The 22595-nt window shown below is 46.0% G+C and overlaps 1 protein-coding gene across 1 annotated transcript; it reads right to left on the minus strand.

The window, feature by feature from the left end:
• Positions 1 to 19877: 19877 nt before the first annotated feature.
• LOC109754279 (ribulose bisphosphate carboxylase small subunit, chloroplastic 1-like) lies at positions 19878 to 20872 on the minus strand. The gene is made up of 2 exons (XM_073509434.1): positions 20605 to 20872; positions 19878 to 20495 (listed from the first exon to the last, which is right to left on the minus strand). Exons 1-2 carry the CDS (start codon positions 20746 to 20748, stop codon positions 20295 to 20297), a joined length of 345 nt encoding a protein of 114 aa, XP_073365535.1. The 5' UTR covers positions 20749 to 20872; the 3' UTR covers positions 19878 to 20294.
• Positions 20873 to 22595: the final 1723 nt, after the last annotated feature.

Below are 22595 nucleotides of genomic sequence, written 5' to 3' on the forward strand. Positions count from 1 at the left end.
TTCGTGAAAGTGTTCAAAATGGAGACATAGATATTTGTAAAGTACATACGGACCGGAATGTAGCAGATCCGTTGACTAAACCTCTCCCTAGAGCAAAACATGATCAACACCAGAACTCTATGGATGTTCGATTCATCACAATGTAACTAGATTATTGACTCTAGTGCAAGTGGGAGACTGTTGGAAATATGCCCTAGAGGCAATAATAAAATGGTTATTATTATATTTCCTTGTTCATGATAATTGTCTATTGTTCATGCTATAATTGTGTTATCCGGAAATCGTAATACATGTGTGAATACATAGACCACAACATGTCCCTAGTGAGCCTCTAGTTGACTAGCTCGTTGATCAACTGATAGTCATGGTTTCCTGACTATGGACATTGGATGTCATTGATAACGGGATCACATCATTAGGAGAATGATGTGATGGACAAGACCCAATCCTAAGCATAGCGCAAAGATCGTGTAGTTCGTTTGCTAGAGCTTTTCCAATGTCAAGTATCTTTTCCTTAGACCATGAGATCGTGTAACTCCCAGATGCCGTAGGAGTGCTTTGGGTGTACCAAACGTCACAACGTAACTGGGTGACTATAAAGGTACACTACAGGTATCTCTGAAAGTGTCTGTTGGGTTGACACGGATCGAGACTGGGATTTGTCACTCCGTATGACGGAGAGGTATCTCTGGGCCCACTCGGTAATGCATCATCATAATGAGCCACGGGATCATGCATTACGGTACGAGTAAAGAGACTTGCCGGTAACGAGATTGAACAAGGTATTGGGATACCGACGATCGAATCTCGGGCAAGTAACATACCGATTGACAAAGGGAATTGTATACGGGATTGATTGAATCCTCGACATCGTGGTTCATCCGATGAGATCATCGTGGAACATGTGGGAGCCAACATGGGTATCCAGATCCCACTGTTGGTTATTGACCGGAGAGTCGTCTCGGTCATGTCTGCATGTCTCCCGAACCCGTAGGGTCTACACACTTAAGGTTCGGTGACGCTAGGGTTGTAGAGATATTAGTATGCGGTAACCCGAAAGTTGTTTGGAGTCCCGGATGAGATCCCGGACATCACGAGGAGTTCCGGAATGGTCCGGAGGTGAAGAATTGTATATAGGAAGTCAAGTTTCGGCCACCGGGAAAGTTTCGGGGGTCACCGGTATTGTACCGGGACCACCGGAAGGGTCCCGGGGGTCCACCGGGTGGGGCCACCTATCCCGGAGGGCCCCATGGGCTGAAGTGGGAGGGGAACCAGCCCCTGGTGGGCTGGTGCGCCCCCTCCTTGGGCCTCCCCCTGCGCCTAGGGATGGAAACCCTAGGGGTGGGGGCGCCCCCCACTTGGCTTGGGGGGGAAGCCACCCCTTGGCCGCCGCCCCCCCCTCAGATGGTATCTCCAGGGGGCCGGCGCCCCCCCAGGACCCCTATATATAGTGGGGGGGGGTGGGAGGGCAGCAGGACCCTAGCCCCTGGCGCCTCCCTCTCCCGCCCGTGACACCTCTCCCTCCCGCTTGCGCTTGGCGAAGCCCTGCCGGGATCCCCGCTACTTCCACCACCACGCCGTCGTGCTGCTGGATCTCCATCAACCTCTCCTTTCCCCTTGCTGGATCAAGAAGGAGGAGACGTCGCTGCTCCGTACGTGTGTTGAACGCGGAGGTGCCGTCCGTTCGGCGCTCGGTCATCGGTGATTTGGATCACGACGAGTACGACTCCATCAACCCCGTTCACTTGAACGCTTCCGCTCGCGATCTACAAGGGTATGTAGATGCACTCCTTCCCTCTCGTTGCTAGTAAACTCCATAGATGGATCTTGGTGATGCGTAGAAAATTTTAAAATTCTGCAACGATCACCAACACAAAGTCCCCTTGAAGACCTTGCCGGCCTTCGCGGCGGCCCTCGCGACCTTGCCGGTCGGCTCGACCTCGCCGTCGCAGCCCACATCGAGCTGGAAGAGCCACTGGCAGAAATGGGCATGCCCCATCACTGTGAAGTTGTGGTCGAGGCCGGGGCGAAGCCGCATGATGTCGGCGGGGTTCGTGAAGAGCCAGGCCAGCCTCCCCTTGTTGTGCAGTGGAGCGATCCGGCGGCAGATGAAGTCCGCCCCGATCATCTTAAGGGTGAGCCCGGCCTCGGTAAGCCGAAGGATCCTGGTAGTGGCGACCGTGCGCTTCTCGTCGTCGGCGTCGACGTCGCTTCAATCGCCTCCGGGGACCGGCGGCGCCCGGCGAACTTCGCAGAACGCCGGCGGGTCCTTCTCTTCGATCCAGCACCACCGGCCCCGCCATTCCTCCCACCTCTCCTTCATGGCGCCATCCGGGTACGCTCCCTTGGATCTTGGGATCCAGGCGATGCAACCCGAAATGGCGCCTCCCGTCTGGATCCGAGGGAAGAAGTAATGGCGGAAGAGCGCCGTGTTGGGGTGCACCCCGACGAAACCCTCGCAGAGGTGCGCGAAAAGGGCCATGCACGCCACCGCATTCGGGGTAAAATCCAAGAGGCGGAAGCCAACGGTGTGCATGATGTCGTTGAAGAAATCGGAGAAGGGAGGACAAAGCCCGCAGGAAAAGTAGTCGACAAAGAAGGGGTACCGATTTGGAGCAGCCTCGGAGCAGTTGGCGGGGATGACGCGCGTGGCTGGATGCCCCGACTTCTCTCCCCCCGTCTTCACCCCCCACAGGGGCCTGAAGGCTTCCCGGAGCTCGAAAACGTCAACTGTCGAGGGGAAGAAGGCGGACTGCGTCCGCTGCACCGCCAACACACTCTCCGGCGGCTCCACCGCTCCGGCATCCTTGGCCACTCCCTTGCCCTTGGTGGATTTTAGCGCCATGTCGGCTGGGGGAGGGGGGCAAGAAATAGAGGACGGCGGAAACGCAACGGCGGCGAGCAAGAGCGAAGCTCGGGGAAGAAGAGGAAGGCAAACAAAGGCTTCCGAGATTTGGATTGCGCGAAGGGTAAAAGGAACAGTGCGCCCGCGGTTATCCCTTTTTATGGGGAAGGTGCGGGTCGCGCTGCCCATTTACTGCGATGTGATGCATGCATGCGGGAACCGCCCCACGCATGCCGCCCACGTCACGCACACCCCTCCACGTCACGCATTCAACACAAGCCGTGGGAAGCACGACGTGCGAAAAGTTTTACCGCGGTAAAAACCGGCCCGCCTGCCCGCGCACCTTTTTGGGCCTCGCCCAACAACGTGTCGCGCTTATGTGTGGCCCAGGCCCAGGGGCTCCTGTCGGTGTACAAAAGAAGGGGCGCACCTTTGTACCCCTTTACCTGTGCACGGACAGTCGGAGCCGCGCTCGCGGCCACACCAAGCAGAGCAGGGGAGGTGAACCGAGGTAAAACCAAAGCTCAAGACGGCCAGAGAAACACCAAGGCCAAGACCACAAAGAGCAAAGGGACGAAGCAGGTTCCCCCGGCAAGACCCTTGCCGGGGCGGCTCGCCCACACCAGCGGAGGGAGCCACCCTCGAGCCCATGGGTTCCGACTCAGCCAACCACGTTGGAACTAGGGCTCGGGAGGCACCTCCATGGTGGCATGCAGATCTTTGTCAAGACCAAGGAATGTTCAAGATCAGATGAGGATTAAAAGACAACAGCCCTCGGCAAGATCCTTGCCGAGGAAGGCCACACCTTGCCGGGGACGAGAGCGCGCCACGGCAAGACCCTTGCCGGGCCACCCGGCAAGGCCCTCGCCAAGGGCACCAGCAGGGCCACTGCCAGGCCCGCACCAACCAAGTCTCCGCCGCCGTTCGCATGCAGCTGCCAGCTCAACCAGCTGAGCAGGCACCTGCATGGCAACATGCAGCTCCCAGGCCAACTCATCAAGCACCTGCGTGGCGGCATGCAAATCTTCGTGAAGGCTCCACCACCGTGCCACCTTAGCTACCTGCCTGCCTACATGGCGCCGCACGCATCGCTGGCCAGGGCGCGTGTCGAAGCGAGGAGGAGCGGCGACGGACGGGACGGGCCTCGCCCCCGTCCCCGATAAAGCTAGGGGACACCTCAGCGGCGCATTAAATGCATCTTGTCCTGTAATACGAGCGATAAGCTCGTAATACTGTACGCCTTTCCACCTCCTGTATGCCACTGTGGCAGCCCCTTTCGACTATAAGAGGAGGCCCATGGCATACTGGAGAAGGATTCGGCTCTTTGGAACCACGCATGCACCCCACCATAGCTAGTTCGAGAGCTCAAGAACTCTCTGAAATACACCCACCAAAGCAGGACTAGGGTTTTACGCATCTTCGCGGCCCGAACCTGGCTAAACGATCCTTGTGCTGACTACCAATCCTGCTCTTCTCGCAACCCTGCGCCCCGACAACCGTAGTAGGGATTCTTGTGATCCCATAGGTGTCGTTCCACACCGACACAGACATACACATATATATCCTACTTATTTAAGAGCATTTTGAGAGTAGTTCCCATGTACTGAAAAGATTTAAGAACAATTTTTCCTTGCAACAACATGTAATACATGTGTGAATACATAGACCACAACATGTCCCTAGTAAGCCTCTAGTTGACTAGCTCGTTGATCAATAGATGGTTATGGTTTCCTGACCATGGACATTGGATGTCATTGATAACGGGATCACATCATTAGGAGAATGATGTGATGGACAAGACCCAATCCTAAGCATAGCACAAGATCGTGTAGTTCGTTTGCTAAGAGCTTTTCTAATGTCAAGTATCATTTCCTTAGACCATGAGATTGTGCAACTCCCGGATACCGTAGGAATGCTTTGGGTGTACCAAACGTCACAACGTAACTGGGTGGCTATAAAGGTGCATTACAGGTATCTCCGAAAGTGTGTGTTGGGTTGGCACGAATCGAGACTGGGATTTGTCACTCCGTCTGACGGAGAGGTATCTCTGGGCCCACTCGGTAATGCATCATCATAATGAGCTCAATGTGACTAAGGAGTTAGCCACGGGATCATGCGTTACGGAATGAGTAAAGAGACTTGGCGGTAACGAGATTGAACAAGGTATTGGGATACCGACGATCGAATCTCGGGCAAGTAACATACCGATAGACAAAGGGAATTGTATACGGGATTGATTGAATCCTCGACATCGTGGTTCATCCGATGAGATCATCGTGGAACATGTGGGAGCCAATATGGGTATCCAGATCCCGCTATTGGTTATTGGCCGGAGAGGTGTCTCGGTCATGTCTACATGTCTCCCGAACCCGTAGGGTCTACACACTTAAGGTTCGGTGACGCTAGGGTTATAGAGATATTAGTATGCGGTAACCCGAAATTTGTTCGGAGTCCCAGATGAGATCCCGGACGTCACGAGGAGTTCCGGAATGGTCCGGAGGTAAAGATTTATATATGGGAAGTCTTGTTTTGGTCGCCGGAAAAGTTTCGCGCATTATCGGTATTGTACCGGGAGTGCCGAAAGGGGTCCGGGGGTCCACCAGAGGGGTCCACCTACCCCGGGGGGCCACATGGGCTGTAGGGGTGTGCGCCTTGGCCTATATGGGCCAAGGGCACCAGCCCCAAGAGGCCCATGCGCCAAGAGATAAGCGAAAGGGAGAGTCCTAAAGGGGGAAGGCACCTGCTAGGTGCCTTGGGGAGGATGGACTCCTCCCTGGCCGCACCCTTCCTTGGAGGAAGGGCCAAGGCTGCGCCCCCCTCTCCCTTGGACCTATATATAGTGGGGGGGGGGGGAGGGAGGGCAGCCGCACCCAAGCCCTGGCGCCTCCATCTCCCTCCCGTGACACATCTCCCTCCTCCCGCAGTGCTTGGCGAAGCCCTGTTGGAATCCCGCTACTTCCACCACCACGCCGTCGTGCTGCTGGATCTCCATCAACCTCTCCTCCCCCCTAGCTGGATCAAGAAGGAGGAGACGTCGCTGCTCCGTACGTGTGTTGAACGCGGAGGTGCCGTCCGTTCGGCGCTAGGATCATCGGTGATTTGGATCACGACGAGTATGACTCCATCAACCCCGTTCTCTTGAACGCTTCCGCTCGCGATCTACAAGGGTATGTAGATGCACTCCTCTCTCTCGTTGCTAGATGACTCCATAGATTGATCTTGGTGATGCATAGAAAATTTTGAATTTCTGCTACGTTCCCCATCAGTGGTATCAGAGCTAGGTCTATGCGTAGATTCTATGCACGAGTAGAACACAAAGTAGTTGTGGGCGATGATTTGTTCAATTTGCTTACCGTTACTAGTCTTATCTTAATTCGGCGGCATTTTGGGATGAAGCGGCCCGGACCGACCTTACATGTACTCTTACGTGAGACAGGTTCCACCGACTGACATGCACTCGATGCATAAGGTGGCTAGCGGGTGTCTGTCTCTCCCACTTTAGTCGGATCGGATTCGATGAAGAGGGTCCTTATGAAGGGTAAATAGCAATTGGCATATCACCGTTGTGGCTTTTGCGTAGGTAAGAAACGTTCTTGCTAGAAACCCATAGCAGCCACGTAAAACATGCAACAACAATTAGAGGACGTCTAACTTGTTTTTGCAGGGTATGCTATGTGATGTGATATGGCCAAAAGGATGTGATGAATTATATATATGTGATGTATGAGATTGATCATGTTCTTGTAATAGGAATCACGACTTGCATGTCGATGATTATGACAACCGGCAGGAGCCATATGACTTGTCTTAATTTATTGTATGACCTGCGTGTCAAGGAAAAACGCCATGTACTTACTTTACTTTATTGCTAACTGTTAGCCATAGTAGTAGAAGTAATAGTTGGCGAGACAACTTCATGAAGACACGATGATGGAGATCATGGTGTCATGCCGGTGACGAAGATGATCATGCCGTGCCTCGAAGATGGAGATCAAAAGGCGCAAGATGATATTGGCCATATCATGTCACTTTATGATTTGCATGTGATGTTTGTCATGTTTACATCTTATTTGCTTAGAACGACGGTAGCATAAATAAGATGATCCCTCACTAAAATTTCAAGAGATGTGTTCCCCCTAACTGTGCACCATTGCGAAGGTTCGTTGTTTCGAAGCACCACGTGATGACCGGGTGTGATAGATTCTAACGTTCGCATACAATGGGTGTAAGCCAGATTTGCACATGCGAAACACTTAGGTTGACTTGACGAGCCTAGCATGTACAGACATGGCCTCGGAACACAAGAGACCGAAAGGTCGAACATGAGTCGTATAGTAGATACGATCAACATGTGTTCACCGATGATGACTAGTCCGTCTCACGTGATGATCAGACACAGCCTAGTTGACTCGGATCATGTATCACTTAGATGACTAGAGGGATGTCTATCTGAGTGGGAGTTCATTAAATAATTTGATTGGATGAACTTAATTATCATGAACATAGTCAAAAGGTCTTTGCAAATTATGTCGTAGCTTACGCTTTAGTTCTACTAAGATATGTTCCTAGAGAAAATTTAGCTGAAAGTTGATAGTAGCAATTATGCGGACTGGGTCCGTAAACTGAGGATTGTCCTCATTGCTGCACAGAAGGCTTATGTCCTTAATGCACCGCTCGGTGTGCTGAACCTCGAGCGTCATTTGTGGATGTTGCGAACATCTGACATACACGTTTTGATGACTACGTGATAGTTCAGTGCGTGATGTTGAACGGTTTAGAATTGAGGCACCGAAGACATTTTGAAACGTCGCGGAACATATGAGATGTTCCAAGAGCTGAAATTGGGATTTTAGGCTCGTGCCCACGTCAAGAGGTATGAGACCTCTGACAAGTTTCTTAAGCCTGCAAACTAAGGGAGAAAAGCTCAACCGTTGAGCATGTGCTCAGATTGTCTGAGTACTACAATCGCTTGAATCGAGTGGGAGTTAATCTTCCAGATGAGATAGTGATGGTTCTCCAAAGTCACTGCCACCAAGCTACTAGAGCTTCGTGATGAACTATAACAAATCAGGGATAGATATGATGATCCTTGAGCTATTCGCGATGTTTGACACCACGAAAGTAGAAATCAAGTAGGAGCATCAATTGTTGATGGTTAGTAAAACCACTAGTTTCAAGAAGGGCAAGGGAAAGAAGGGATACTTCATGAAACGGCAAATCAGTTGCTGCTCTAGTGAAGAAACCCAAGGTTGAACCCAAACCCGAGACTAAGTGCTTCTGTAATGAGGGGAACGGTCACTGAAGCAGAACTACCCTAGATACTTGGTAGATGAGTAGGTAGGCAAGGTCGACAAAAGTATATTGGATATACATTATATTAATGTGTACTTTACTAGTACTGCTAGTAGCACCAGGGTATTAGATACCGGTTCGGTTGCTAAGTGTTGGTAACTCGAAATAAAAGGCTACGGAATAAATGGAGACTAGCTAAAGGTGAGATGACGATATGTGTTGGAAGTGTTTCCAAGGTTGATGTGATCAAGCATCGCATGCTCCCTCTACCATCGAGATTGGTGTTAAACCTAAATAATTGTTATTTGGTCTTTACGTTGAGCATAGACATGATTGGATTATGTTTGTCGCAATACGGTAATTCATTTAAGGAGAATAATGGTTACTCTTTTTATTTGAATGATACCTTCAATGGTCTTGCACCTAAAATAAATGGTTTATTGAATCTCGATCGTAGTGATACACATGTTCATACCAAAAGATATAAGATAGTAATGATAGTACCACATACTTGTGGCACTACTATTTGAGTCATATTGGGATAAAACGCATGAAGAAGCTCCATGTTGATGGATCTTTGGACTCACTCGTTTTTGAAAAGATTGAGACATGCGAACCATGTCTATTGGTATATATGCATGAAAAAACTCCATACAGATTGATCGTTTGCACTTGATTTTGAATCACTTGAGACATGCAAATCATAACACATGGGCAAGATGACTGAAAGGCATTGTTTTCAGTAAGATGAAACAAGAGAGCAACTTGTTGGAAGTAATACATTTGATGTGTGCAGTCCAATGAGTGCTGAGGTATGCAGTGGATATCGTTATGTTCTTACTTCACAGATGATTTGAGTAGATGTTGAGAATATTTACTTGATGAAACACAAGTCTGAATTGTTGAAAGGTTCAAGTAATTTCAGAGTGAAGTTGAAGATCGTCGTGACAAGAGGATAAAATGTCCGTGATATGATCATAGAGATGAATATCTGAGTTACGAGTTTGGCACACAATTAAGACATTGTGGAAATTGTTTCACAACTAATACCGCCTGGAACACCATAGTGTGTCCGAACATCATAACTGCACCCTATTGGATATTGTGCATACCATGATGTTTCTTATCGAATTACACTATCGTTTATGGGTTAGGCATTAGAGACAACCGCATTCACTTTAATAGGGCACCACGGAATTCCGTTGAGACGACACCGTATGAACTATGGTTTAGAGAAACCTAAGCTGTCGTTTCTTAAAAGTTTGGGGTTGCGACGCTTATGTGAAAAAGTTTCAGGCTGATAAGATCGAATCCAAAGCGGATAAATGCATCTTCATAGAATACCCAAAACAGTTGGGTATACCTCCTATTTCAGATCTGGAAGCAAAAGTGATTGTTTCTAGAAACGGGTCCTTTCTCGAGGAAAAGTTTCTCTCGAAAGAATTGAGTGGGAGGATGGTGGAGACTTGATGAGGTTATTGAACCGTCACTTCAACTAGTGTGTAGCAGGGCACAAGAAGTTGTTCCTGTGGCACCTACACCAATTGAAGTGGAAGCTTATGATAGTGATCATGAAACTTTGGATCAAATCACTACCAAACCTCGACAAGGATGCATGCTACTTTAGAGTGGTACGTAATCCTATCTTGGAAGTCATGTTGCTAGACAACAATGAACCTACGAGCTATGGGGAAGCGATGATGGGCCCGGATTCCGACGAATGGCTCGAGGCCATAAAATCCGAGAGAGGATCCATGTATAAAAACAAAGTGTAGACTTTGAAAGAACTACTTGATGGTCGTAAGGCTGTTGGGTACACATGGATTTTAAAAGGGAAGACAGACAATGATGGTAAGTGTCACCATTAAGAAAGCTCGACTTGTCGTTAAGATGTTGTCCGACAAGTTCAAGGAGTTGACTACGATGAGATTTTCTCACTCGTAGCAATGCTAAGAGTCTGTTGGAATTATATTAGCAGTTACTGCATTATTTATGAAATCTTGCAGATAAGATGTCAAAACATTGTTTCCTCGACGATTTTCTTGAGGAAAGGTTGTATGTGATACAACCAGAAGGTTTTGTCAATCCTGAAAGATGCTAACAAGTATGCGAAGCTCCAGCAATCCTTCTAAGGACTGGAGTAAGCATCTCGGAGTTGGAATGTACGCTTTGATGAGATGATCAAATATTTTGGGTTTATACAAAGTTTATGAGAAACTTGTATTTCCAAAGAAGTGAGTGGGAGCACTATAGAATTTTTGATAAGTATATGTTGTTGACATATTGTTGATCAGAAATGATGTAGAATTTCTGGAAAACATACAGGGTCATTTGAAAAGTGTTTTTCAATGCAAAACCTGGATTAAGCTACTTGAACATTGAGCATCAAGATCTATAAGGATAGATCAAAACGCTTAATAGTACTTTCAAATGAATGCATACTGTGACAGGATTTTGAAGGAGTTCAAAATAGATCAGCAAAGAAGGAGTTCTTGGCTGTGTTACAAGGTGTGAGTATTGAGTAAGACTCAAGACCTGACCACGGCACAAGAGAGAGAAAGGACGAAGGTCGTCCCCTATGCTTTAGACGTAGGCTCTACAATATGCTATGCTGTGTACCGCACCTGAAGTGTGCCTTGCCATGAGTTAGTTAAGGGGTACAATAGTGATCCAGGAATGGATCACATGATAGCGGTCGAACTTATCCTTAGTGACTAGTGGACTAAGGAAATTTCTCGATTATGGAGGTGGTAAAAGAGTTCGTCGTAAAGGGTTACGTCGATGCAAACTTTGACACTAATCCGGATGACTCTGAGTAGTAAACCGGATTCGTATAGTAGAGCAGTTATTTGGAATAGCTCCAAGTAGCGCGTGGTAGCTGCATCTACAAGATGACATAGAGATTTGTAAAGCACACACGGATCTGAAAGGTTCAGACCCGTTGACTAAAAACCTCTCTCACAAGCGAGATATGAACAAACCCCATGGGTGTTGGATTCATTACAATCACATAGTGATGTGAACTAGATTATTGACTCTAGTGCAAGTGGGAGACTGTTGGAAATATGCCCTAGAGGCAATAATCAAATGGTTATTATTGTATTTCCTTGTTCAAGATAATTGTCTATTGTTCATGCTATAATTGTATTAACTGGAAACCGTAATACATGTGTGAATACATAGACCACAACATGTCCCTAGTAAGCCTCTAGTTGACTAGCTCGTTGATCAATAGATGGTTATGGTTTCCTGACCATGGACATTGGATGTCATTGATAACGGGATCACATCATTAGGAGAATGATGTGATGGACAAGACCCAATCCTAAGCATAGCACAAGATCGTGTAGTTCGTTTGCTAAGAGCTTTTCTAATGTCAAGTATCATTTCCTTAGACCATGAGATTGTGCAACTCCCGGATACCGTAGGAATGCTTTGGGTGTACCAAACGTCACAACGTAACTGGGTGGCTATAAAGGTGCATTACAGGTATCTCCGAAAGTGTGTGTTGGGTTGGCACGAATCGAGACTGGGATTTGTCACTCCGTATGACGGAGAGGTATCTCTGGGCCCACTCGGTAATGCATCATCATAATGAGCTCAATGTGACTAAGGAGTTAGCCACGGGATCATGCGTTACGGAATGAGTAAAGAGACTTTGCGGTAACGAGATTGAACAAGGTATTGGGATACCGACGATCGAATCTCGGGCAAGTAACATACCGATAGACAAAGGGAATTGTATACGGGATTGATTGAATCCTCGACATCGTGGTTCATCCGATGAGATCATCGTGGAACATGTGGGAGCCAATATGGGTATCTAGATCCCGCTATTGGTTATTGGCCGGAGAGGTGTCTCGGTCATGTCTACATGTCTCCCGAACCCGTAGGGTCTACACACTTAAGGTTCGGTGACGCTAGGGTTATAGAGATATTAGTATGCGGTAACCCGAAAGTTGTTCGGAGTCCCGGACGTCACGAGGAGTTCCGGAATGGTCCGGAGGTAAAGATTTATATATGGGAAGTCTTGTTTTGGTCGCCGGAAAAGTTTCGCGCATTATCGGTATTGTACCGGGAGTGCCGAAAGGGGTCCGGGGGTCCATCAGAGGGGTCCACTTACCCCGGGGGGCCACATGGGCTGTAGGGGTGTGCGCCTTGGCCTATATGGGCCAAGGGCACCAGCCCCAAGAGGCCCATGTGCCAAGAGATAAGGGAAAGGGAGAGTCCTAAAGGGGGAAGGCACCTCCTAGGTGCCTTGGGGAGGATGGACTCCTCCCTGGCTGCACCCTTCCTTGGAGGAAGGGCCAAGGCTGCGCCCCCCTCTCCCTTGGCCCTATATATAGTGGGGGGGAGGGAGGGCAGCCGCACCCAAGCCCTGGCGCCTCCATCTCCCTCCCGTGACACATCTCCCTCCTCCCGCAGTGCTTGGCGAAGCCCTGTTGGAATCCCGCTACTTCCACCACCACGCCGTCGTGCTGCTGGATCTCCATCAACCTCTCCTCCCCCTTGCTGGATCAGGAAGGAGGAGACGTCGCTGCTCCGTACGTGTGTTGAACGCGGAGGTGCCGTCCGTTCGGCGCTAGGATCATCGGTGATTTGGATCACGACGGGTAAGACTCCATCAACCCCGTTCTCTTGAACGCTTCCGCTCGCGATCTACAAGGGTATGTAGATGCACTCCTCTCTCTCGTTGCTAGATGACTCCATAGATTGATCTTGGTGATGCCTAGAAAATTTTGAAGTTCTGCTACGTTCCCCATCACTCACAAGAGGATATCATTCCCAAGAGGTTCTAAAATTTTGTAGCTTTAGTTTGAGTCAATGTTAGATGGCATATCTGTTATATATACGAATAGAATTGTATTGGATTGTACCAGATATACATGTCTTTGTGTATGCGATGTCGTATGAAAATGCAATGTTTATATGTGCTTCTTGTGTATTACCTGTGTAATTTGTGTCATGTTGTGTGGAGTACTTGTTATACCTAGGCAGTGGACAGTCATTGATATCCCTATTTCTCTAGTCCTCTTGATAGGTATTACTGACGGGCCAGCCGATCAGTGATGAAGATGTCATTACTGACCAGTCAGTACTATTTACGTTTGTTGTAGTCCTGGTGGAGCAATATTTGATGCTTAGTGATTAGTACAGGGCAAGTTCTTCAATCGGGAGAAGGGGTGCCCCCTCACAAAAGGAGGTCGCAGTGACCAGGCCCGGGCGACTGTTTACAAACAACATATGTCGCCGCAAAGGCGTATACGGGTGACACGATCTGATTGTTGTTTGATGCCTGGTTGATTGAGGAATCTTCTCGGCCTCTTCGGCATCGTTTAGCAAGGCTTGTTTCCTTTCCTTGGATGAAAAAGTTTCTGTCAAAGATTTTAGGGAAACCCTTGACAAGGCCACTCTGTTGCACCTTCCAATTTCTACTGAGGCGATGGATGAATTGCATCCTCTGGAGGGTTGGTTAGTTAACATAACCCAACTATGCCCGATGTTTGTTCTTGGCCAGGTTACTTTTGAATGTTGTTGTCATCTAGTTCAGTTAGATACTAATTATCCAAAATTCTAGATAAAAAAGGTTTTTAGTAAGGGCCTCTAACAAGAATATGTTTCATCCATTTCTACTAGCAAAAACTGATGGATATGATGGTAGTGACATTGAAAAGAAACTACTTATTTTGTATTGATAAGTAAAGAAACTGAAATTTGTAACAACCAATTAGGGGATCCTAATGTCAAATACTAAATTCTTCCACTCACCGGCTGTGAGACATATCCATTGCAGTGCCAAAAAATGATTTTTTCCGAGAATTAACAGCAAGACAATAGTTCGCTTGTTGTATATAATAAATATCACACAGGTGTTGTATATGTCTAGTCAGTGCTAGAAATTACACATGCACGCTCCACAACCAATGTTCGTACATACACATATTATACAGAACGAAAAATATGCTCTGGTAGGCAGCAGAGTCGTGGAGAAAAGTGAAGTTCAGAAAAGACCTTCGTACATAGACCATTGTTTCAACTCATAGTCTAGGCCTTGCCGGACTCCTCACAAGCCGGTAGACTGAAGGTGATGAAAGTGACGCAATGCACCTGGCACACGTTGTCGAAGCCGTTGATAAGGACATAGCCGTCAAGGTACTCCTTCTTGACCTCCTCCACCTCCTTGAGCACCTGTGTGGCGTCAGTGCACCCGAACATAGGCAACTTCCACTTTGTCCGGTATCAGCCATCATAGTACCCGGGGGAGTTATTGTGCTCACGGAAGACGAAGCCGACCTTGCTGAACTCGAGGCAGGGCACCCACTTGGAGCGGATCAGGTAGTTGACCTGCGTAAGGAGGGCCTCTATGGAGAGGGGTGGCAAGTAAGACAGGGTCTCAAACTTCTTGATGCCCTCAATCAGCCAAACCCAATTAGATGGATTTAACACAATTGATAAACGCTTAAAGCTTAAATTAATTATACTGACATTTTAAGAAAGACCTAGCCATAAGGCAAAAATTACTCCTTATGGACATGTCTGCGTTAGTCAACCACTCAACTACCAATGCAGACCTAAGTGCAAGCCTATGCCTTGCACTTAAAAGGAAAAATAGAATAATCATTGGGGTTTGAGAATTCAAAACAAAGAAAGTCTTGCACGGATGACCATTAGGCAATGGAGATGGCCTTGTAATCGATGCTAACACAAGGAGAAGGCATCGACATGCAACTAGGATGCACACAGACCTATGAATAAATGAAAGCTCTCCCAAGGACTAAGTGGGGGTGCGTCCAACTTGCTTGCTCATGAAGAGCTAGAGCATTTGAGGAATCTCGTCATGAAGACATAGAGGGAAAGTTCTATAATATAAATTCTCCACCTAGTATAAAACATAAAGCTCATGAAACTTTAATTAGATGCTAAGACCAACAAAAGATCTTTAGTAAGGGTCTCTGACAAGAATATGCTTCATCCTATTTTACTAGGAGAAACCGATAGAGATGATAGTTTTGGCATGGAAAACAAACCATTTTTTTTGTATTTATAAGTAAAGAAACTGAAATTTGTAACTGCCAATCAGGGGATCTTAATGTCAAATATTGAATTCATACACCCACTACCTGTGAGACATATCCATTGCAGTGCCAAATAAAGAATCTTTTTTGCGAATTAACAGCAAGACAATGGTCCGCTTGTTGTATATAATAATTATAACACCAGTATTGTATATGTAGCCGGTGCTAGAATTTACACATGCATGCTCCACAACCTATGTTTGTACATACACAGATCATACAGAACAAAAATTATGCTTAGGTCGGAAAGCAGAGTCGTGGAGAAAAGTGAAGTTCACGAAATATCATATATAGGCCATTGTTTTAACTCGTAGTAAGGCCTTGACAGACTCAAAACCAGGTGGCCCGAAGGTGATGAAGCTGACGCACTACACCTGGCGCAGGTTGTCGAAGCCGATGATGCAGACATAGGCGTCAGGGTACTCCTTCTTGACCTCCTCCACCTCCTTGAGCACCTTCTTGGCGTCGGTGCACCCAAAGATAGGTAGCTTCCACATTGTCTAGTATTAGCGGTCATAGTACCCAGGGGACCTATTGCGCTCACGGAATACGAAGCCAATGTTGCTGAACTCGAGGCAGGGCAGTCACTTGGAGGGGATCAGGTAGTCGACCTGCTTGAGGAGGGCCTCCATGGAGAGGGGTGGCAAGTGACAGGATCTCGAACTTCTTGATGCCCTCGATCGACCAAACCTGATTAGATGGAACGAACACAATTGATCAACACTTAGTGCTTAAAATAATTATATTGACAATTTAGGAAAGACCTAGCCATAAGGCAAAAAATTACACCTTATGGGCATGTTTGCATTAGTCAACCACTCAACTACCTATGCAGAGCTAAGTGCAAGCCTATGCCTGACATTTAAAGCGAAAATAGATTAATAATTGGAGTTCGAGAAGTAAAACCCAAAGGAATTAGACTATATATGCGGCTATTTGAACGTGTGTTCTTAAAAAAATTTGGGGTCGGATGTATGAGGGCAGCGTTGGATATATTTTTCTGTGGAATACCTTCCAACTTCCATCCTTCTGAATGGTGTGCCTGGTAGGCCATTCCAATGGAAACCTGGAATTCATCTGGGTGACCCACTGTTACTACTTCTATTTTTCTTGGCAGTGGATTTACTTCAACCTATTCTCAGTGACATGTATCATCATGGGGAGCTATCTTTTCCAATTCCATCTCATGTTCTAGACTCTCCAATTGATCCTCAACTTCTTGACCTAAAATAAATTTTTCAATTTTGTCTAATATAAATCCACTCATTTGAAAGTGAATTTTCATAAATCCTCCATGGTGCTTATAAATATGATTGGCGATGAAGCTTCTTGTTGGCCAGTTTGTTTGAGTGTAAACTGGGTAAGATGCCTTTCACTTACCTGGTTTACCTATGGGTAACACTAGGCCCAAGATGCATGACTTAATTCCTTTCGTTGATAGAATGAAAAGGACATTGGCAGCTAGCTCTTCTCTGCTTTCACAAGGTGCTAGATTGAAACTTTTGAGGTCTGCCATTTCATGTGTTCCAAACAACTGAACAGAATTGAGCAGAATGTTTCTAGCGTGGCAACGCTGATAGCCCAAAGCAACCATTGGCTACATGTCATCTGGTATGTAAACCAACGGAGAATGGTGGTAAGGGTATCATTAACCGTCATATTCAGGACCAAGCTCTGCTTACAAAATACTTGCGCAAATTTTATAACAAAGCTCACGTTCCATGGGTAAATTTGATATCGATTTCTTACTATCATGGAGTCTTACCAGATGCAATAGTCCTTTGTGGCTCCTTCTGGTGGATGGATCAGTACAGGGCCATCTCTTCAATGGAAATTAATATGAGCGGCTCTGCCATGTTCTTGTCAGATGCCTGGTTGATTGAGGGATCTTCTCGACGTCTTCGACATCATTTGGAAAGGCTCCTTTCTTTGCCTTGGATGACAACATTTCTATTTAAGATTTTATAGAAATACTTGATTGGGCCACTCTTTTACACCTACCAATTACTCCTGAGGCGTTGGATGAATTGTAACCTCTGGATGGTTGGTTACATAGCACTAGTAGAAAAAGGGCCTTTAGTCCCGGTTCTGGAACCAGGACTAAAGGGGCGTTACTAAAGCCTCCCCTTTAGTCCCGGTTCTTACACGAACCGGGACTAAAGGCCCTCCACGTGGCCGCTGCCTGGAGGTCCACCTTTAGTCCCGATTGGTAACACGAACCGGTACTAAAGAAAATTTTATGAATTTTTTTGAAATTTTTTTTGAATTTTTTATTTTCAAATTTCTGAATTATTTTAACCTCTAATCTCTAATCACCCCTCATCACTGCTCAATTTAACCTTTAATCTCTAATCACCCCTCATCACTGCTCAATTTAACCTCTAATCTCTAATCACCCCTCATCATTCCAAATCATCTAACTTCCCGGACGGTCATCCATCCTCTCACTACTCCAGCCTGAGCACGCTTAACTTCCGGGTTCTATTCTCCCTCGTTTCCAAGTCTGCACTTGTTGTTTTCCTGACAATAGTAAGATGTCAATCCTATTAACCCTCAGGAATTTAGCTTGAGCATGAAGTCACACATTTCACTGTTTGAGTTTGAAACTATTGTTCTAAAAAACAATAATTATTTAGTAACACTAATATTTCTTGAATAAGTAGTTTGACCATAGTTTGACCAGATTTGACCAAAATTCAAAAAAACTGAAATAATTATTTAGTAACACTAATATTTCTTGAATAATTAGTTTGACCATTGTTTGACCACAGTTTGACCACAATTTGACCAGATTTGACCAAATTCAAAAAAAACTGAAATAATTATTTAGTAACACTAATATTCTTGAATAATTATTTAGTAACACTAATACTTCTTGAATAAGTAGTTTGACCATAGTTTGACCAGATTTAACAAAAATTCAAAAAAAGCTGAAATTTGAGCATAACTTTTTTTCCTTTTAGAATTTGAGGGTTCTAAAAATTTGCAAATAGGCCGTAGGCAGTCAAAATCGGATGCGGATTTTTGTGCTGAACATTTTGATATATTATACGTTTTTTCTGACATCGTATGCAAAAGTTATAGCCGTTTTACATTTTCCCTACACTTTTTGCAAAACATGTCCAAATTTAAGTTTTTAAATTTTCCTAACTAGTACATGTAGTAACATAACTACATCTGGAAGGATTTTAATTTTTGAAGTTTTTATCATTTTCTTTTGCTTTTTACAAAACTGAAAAGGCGATCCACGGGGGGGGGGGGGGGGGGGGGGTGGGGGGGTGTGTGGGGTGGTAGAGATTGAAAATGGGACCTTTAGTACCGGTTCGTGCCACGAACCGGTACTAATGCCTCAAACCCCATTAGTACCGGTTGGTGGCTCGAACCGGGACTAAAGGTCTAACCTTTAGTACCGGTTGGTGCCATGAACCGGTACTAATGGGCATCGCACCCTTTAGTCCCGGTTCGTGGCACCAACCGGGACTGAAGGTCTCATTTGAACCGGGACTAATGCTCACATTAGTCCCGGTTCGTAATGCAACCGGGATTAATGCTCTTTTCTGGCCGAACCAAAGGCCTGTTTTCTACTAGTGTAGCCTACAACGTAACCCAACCTTGCCTTGTTTGTTCTTGGTTAGGAGGATCATTTTCTGCCAAGAGCTTCTACTGCATGATGCACAAGCACATGCCCACTGATGAACCTTGCAAATGGATATGACAGTGCACCATGAAGATCAAGATCTTTGCTTAGATCCTATTGCTTTATCGGTTGAACGCTCGGAACATGCTTCTTAGAAGGCACTGGCATTCTCCTCGGGATGAAACCCATTGTGCTCACATGAGGAAAGAGACCACTTATTATTCTCCTATAATTTGAGTCAAAGGATTTGGATTTATTTGTAGATTGGTTGGAGCCCTTGACGAAACACTAGACAATGTATTGATGCTGCCTGTAAACGATTTTGGACACCCTTTGTTTCTTTGAAGTGGTGTTCTCTTGGAACTAATATTTATATTATTCAAAATGGCAAGATCTTCGTAGTGGAGAGGCCAACCTTTCCCGCTTGGTTTTGTTAATTTGTACAAGACATCTCTTCTTGCACATAGAGTTAAGGCTTGTATCAAACCAAAGCTCCTCGTTTGGATTAGTAACCTCCATAGAGAAATAGGTAAGTAGGTAAGTGTTGTTTTTCCTTTTTTCCTTGGTTTCTTTTGTAAATATTTTTGCTTCCTTTTGTTTTCATGGAATAAAGGACTGTAGAGCTGTTGCTCCATAGTAGTTACAAAAATCCGAGATTTTTCTTGATTTTCACTAGTATGATTACAATCCTTCACAAATAGCTCATGCAAAAGTTCCATAATAAGTTTTGAGTACTGTTGCTATATTAAGTTCAGTTAGATGCTTATTATACTGACCAACAAAAGTTCTTTAGTAAGGGTCTCTGAGAAGAATATGTTTCATTCTATTCTACTAGCAAAAACCGATGAAGATGGTGGTAGTTACATGGAAAAGAAACCACAATTTTTTTTTGGAACTCAATTTTTTGAATTGATATAAGTAAAAAAACTGAAATTTGAATTGCCAATCAGGAAATCTTAATGTCAAATACTGAATTCTCCACCAACTAGCTGTGAGACATATCCATAGCAGTGCCAAATAAACAAAGTTTTCCGAGAATTAACAGCAGGACAATGGTCCGCTTGTTGTATATAATAAATATCACACTGGTGTTGTATATGTGTAGCCGGTGCTAGAATTTACATATGCATGCTCCACAACCTATGTTCGTACAAACATAGATCATACAGAATGAAAAATATGCTCTGGTCGGAAAGCAGAGTCGTGGACAAAAGTGAAGTTCACAAAAGACCTTCATACATAGGCCATTGTTTCAACTTGTAGTTTAGGCCTTGCCGGACTCCTCGCAACCTGGTGGCCTAAAGGCGATGAAGCTGACGCACTGCACCTGGCGCAGGTTGTCGAAGCCGATGACGCGGACATAGGCGTCAGGGTACTCCTTCTTGACCTCCTCCACCTCGTTGAGCACCTGCGTGGCGTCGGTGCACCCGAACATAGGCAGCTTTCACATTGTCCAGTATCGGCCGTCGTAGTACCCGGGGGAGCTGTTGTGCTCACGGAAGACGAAGCCAACCTTGCTGAACTCGAGGCAGGGCACCCACTTTGAGCGGATCAGGTAGTCGACCTGCTTCAGGAGGGCCTCCGTGGAGAGGGGTGGCAAGTAAGACAGGGTCTCGAACTTCTTGATGCCCTCAATCGGCCACACCTGAATGAATGGAAATAATTATGGAATGCACACAACTGCTTAACACTTGGTGCTAGTAAATTGTACGTACTGAGGAAGAAACTCATATAAGTTTTGTGCCTCGACATACCTGCATGCACCTGATCCTTCCGCCATTGCTGACGCTGCCGAGGCTGCCGCTGGAGCGGCGGCTGACGGGCAGACCGGCTGTGGACTTGAGCCCCTGGAAGGGTGCGACGGTGGTAGCCGACGAAGCCATCACGGCGGGGGCCATGGTATTGTATTATCGGAGGAGAGGAGGATGCCGGCTACAGGTGAGGCCCCCATTGCCGGGTCACTACGGTATATATAGCCAGACACTTAGCGCCGTTTCTTTGGTACAGATGTGGTTGGGGTGGCTGACGTTCTCTGGTTGCCTCGTTTCCTTATCTTCTCCGGATCAGTGGAAGAAGCATGGCCGTCGGATGCGTTGTGTGTGCTGGAAATTTCAGTCCTTCATGTCATTGGGTGGCTGCCACACAACCTTTTTCCAGCTTTTCTTGTTTTTGGTTTCATTTAAAGCCAAAAGTTTCTTGAGTACAAATTTTCTGAGATGCGACTTGAGTGGTGCGGGCAAAATATTTTACATTTTATCATAAGATCTGATGGCTCACTCTCTCGAAAGTATGCCCATAGGCGTAGAGTGTGCGTGTGTGCATTTATAGGGGTTGTTGTATATGTGTGTATGTGAACGTCTACATTTGTACACCGTTTCTCAAAATAAAATATATGTTTTGTTGGTACAATTAATTGAACTAGCATAGTAACCGTCCACACGCAGAACAAGTTCTTTCCCCTCTCACAAGGCAACTATTGAAAGCTTTCCACCCCTCTATATCCGCCAGTGAGCCTATGGATCCGCCTCCCCTCTGCCGGAAGGGGGATTCCTGGTGCCTCAGCTCTGGCTAATAGATAAGTAGGGTTTTAGTCCTCATAGGTGAGGCTCTTGGACGGATGGCAGCCCTTCTTCTTCGAGCCAATCTTTCGGGATCCGATCCTCTTCAAGTTCCTCTGTCTAGGGAGCTCCGACGTAGATTCTTGCCAGCTCCTCAGGCGGCGAGGTTAGAATTTCTCGTCATGCGTATGCACAATGAGATTTGTGTCAGGTTCTTTAGATCGATTCAGGGATTCAACAGCGGCGACTGCGGCTCCAGAGCACTAGTCCTTAGGGGCACGTGCATGAAGACTTCCTGGCTGTCATCGACAAGGTCAAGGTAGCTCTAGAGTGGGAGCAACGACAACGGTGCGTTAGTGGCTCGTCTCTGTGTGTAGGAACGAAAAGAAAGCCCTATATCTCGACTTTTTGACAACTCTCTGTGACAATGGGATTGAGCTACTCCATACCTTGTTTTGAACACTACTGGGTAGGAACGAAAAGCTCTATATCTCAACTATTAACACATGTGGCTAAATCTGTACCTTGAATTATAGGATATGCCAATCGGTCAGTGGTGGGCGGTCTCTCACATAACATTGTCTCTCAAGTAGGGCTGCAAATGAGACGAGTTCGAGCGAGTTGGACTTGACTCAGCTCAACTCATATTAAAATCCGAGCAAGCTCAAACTGAGTGAAGCTCAAGGTCAAGCTGTAGAACATGACTCATGCTCAACTTGTAACGATCTCGAGTCGATCTCGAGCTAGTTTCGAGTTAAATGAGATGATAAAATTTATAAATTTTATGACCATTATTCCAACTAGATAAGCACAACATGACATAAAAAAGCACAAAAAATATTATTCCAATCAGAATGATAATACAATTTTCTTTTGAAATGATACAAATTTTGTTAGAAGTAGTTTAACTTATTCTATCACAACCGAAAGTCTAGTATCAACGTAAGATAACGATTCACGACATATATATAATTGCGAAAACATGCTGGGAACTTTTGCTAGAAACAACAAAATATTTAACACATGGTCCACCACGTACCATAATAAGGCCTAAATTTTCTCTACAACTAATTAAGCTTCGATGTTTGTTTGTAAATAAAATGGAGAAAAATCCTGGATGGCACATATGGTATTAAATTATCGTATTTTCATTTATTATATGGCATGATCATTTAACATAATGATAT

Source organism: Aegilops tauschii, chromosome 2 (genome assembly GCF_002575655.3).
Source record: "Aegilops tauschii subsp. strangulata cultivar AL8/78 chromosome 2, Aet v6.0, whole genome shotgun sequence".
In the NCBI taxonomy this organism is placed as follows: Eukaryota; Viridiplantae; Streptophyta; class Magnoliopsida; order Poales; family Poaceae; genus Aegilops; species Aegilops tauschii.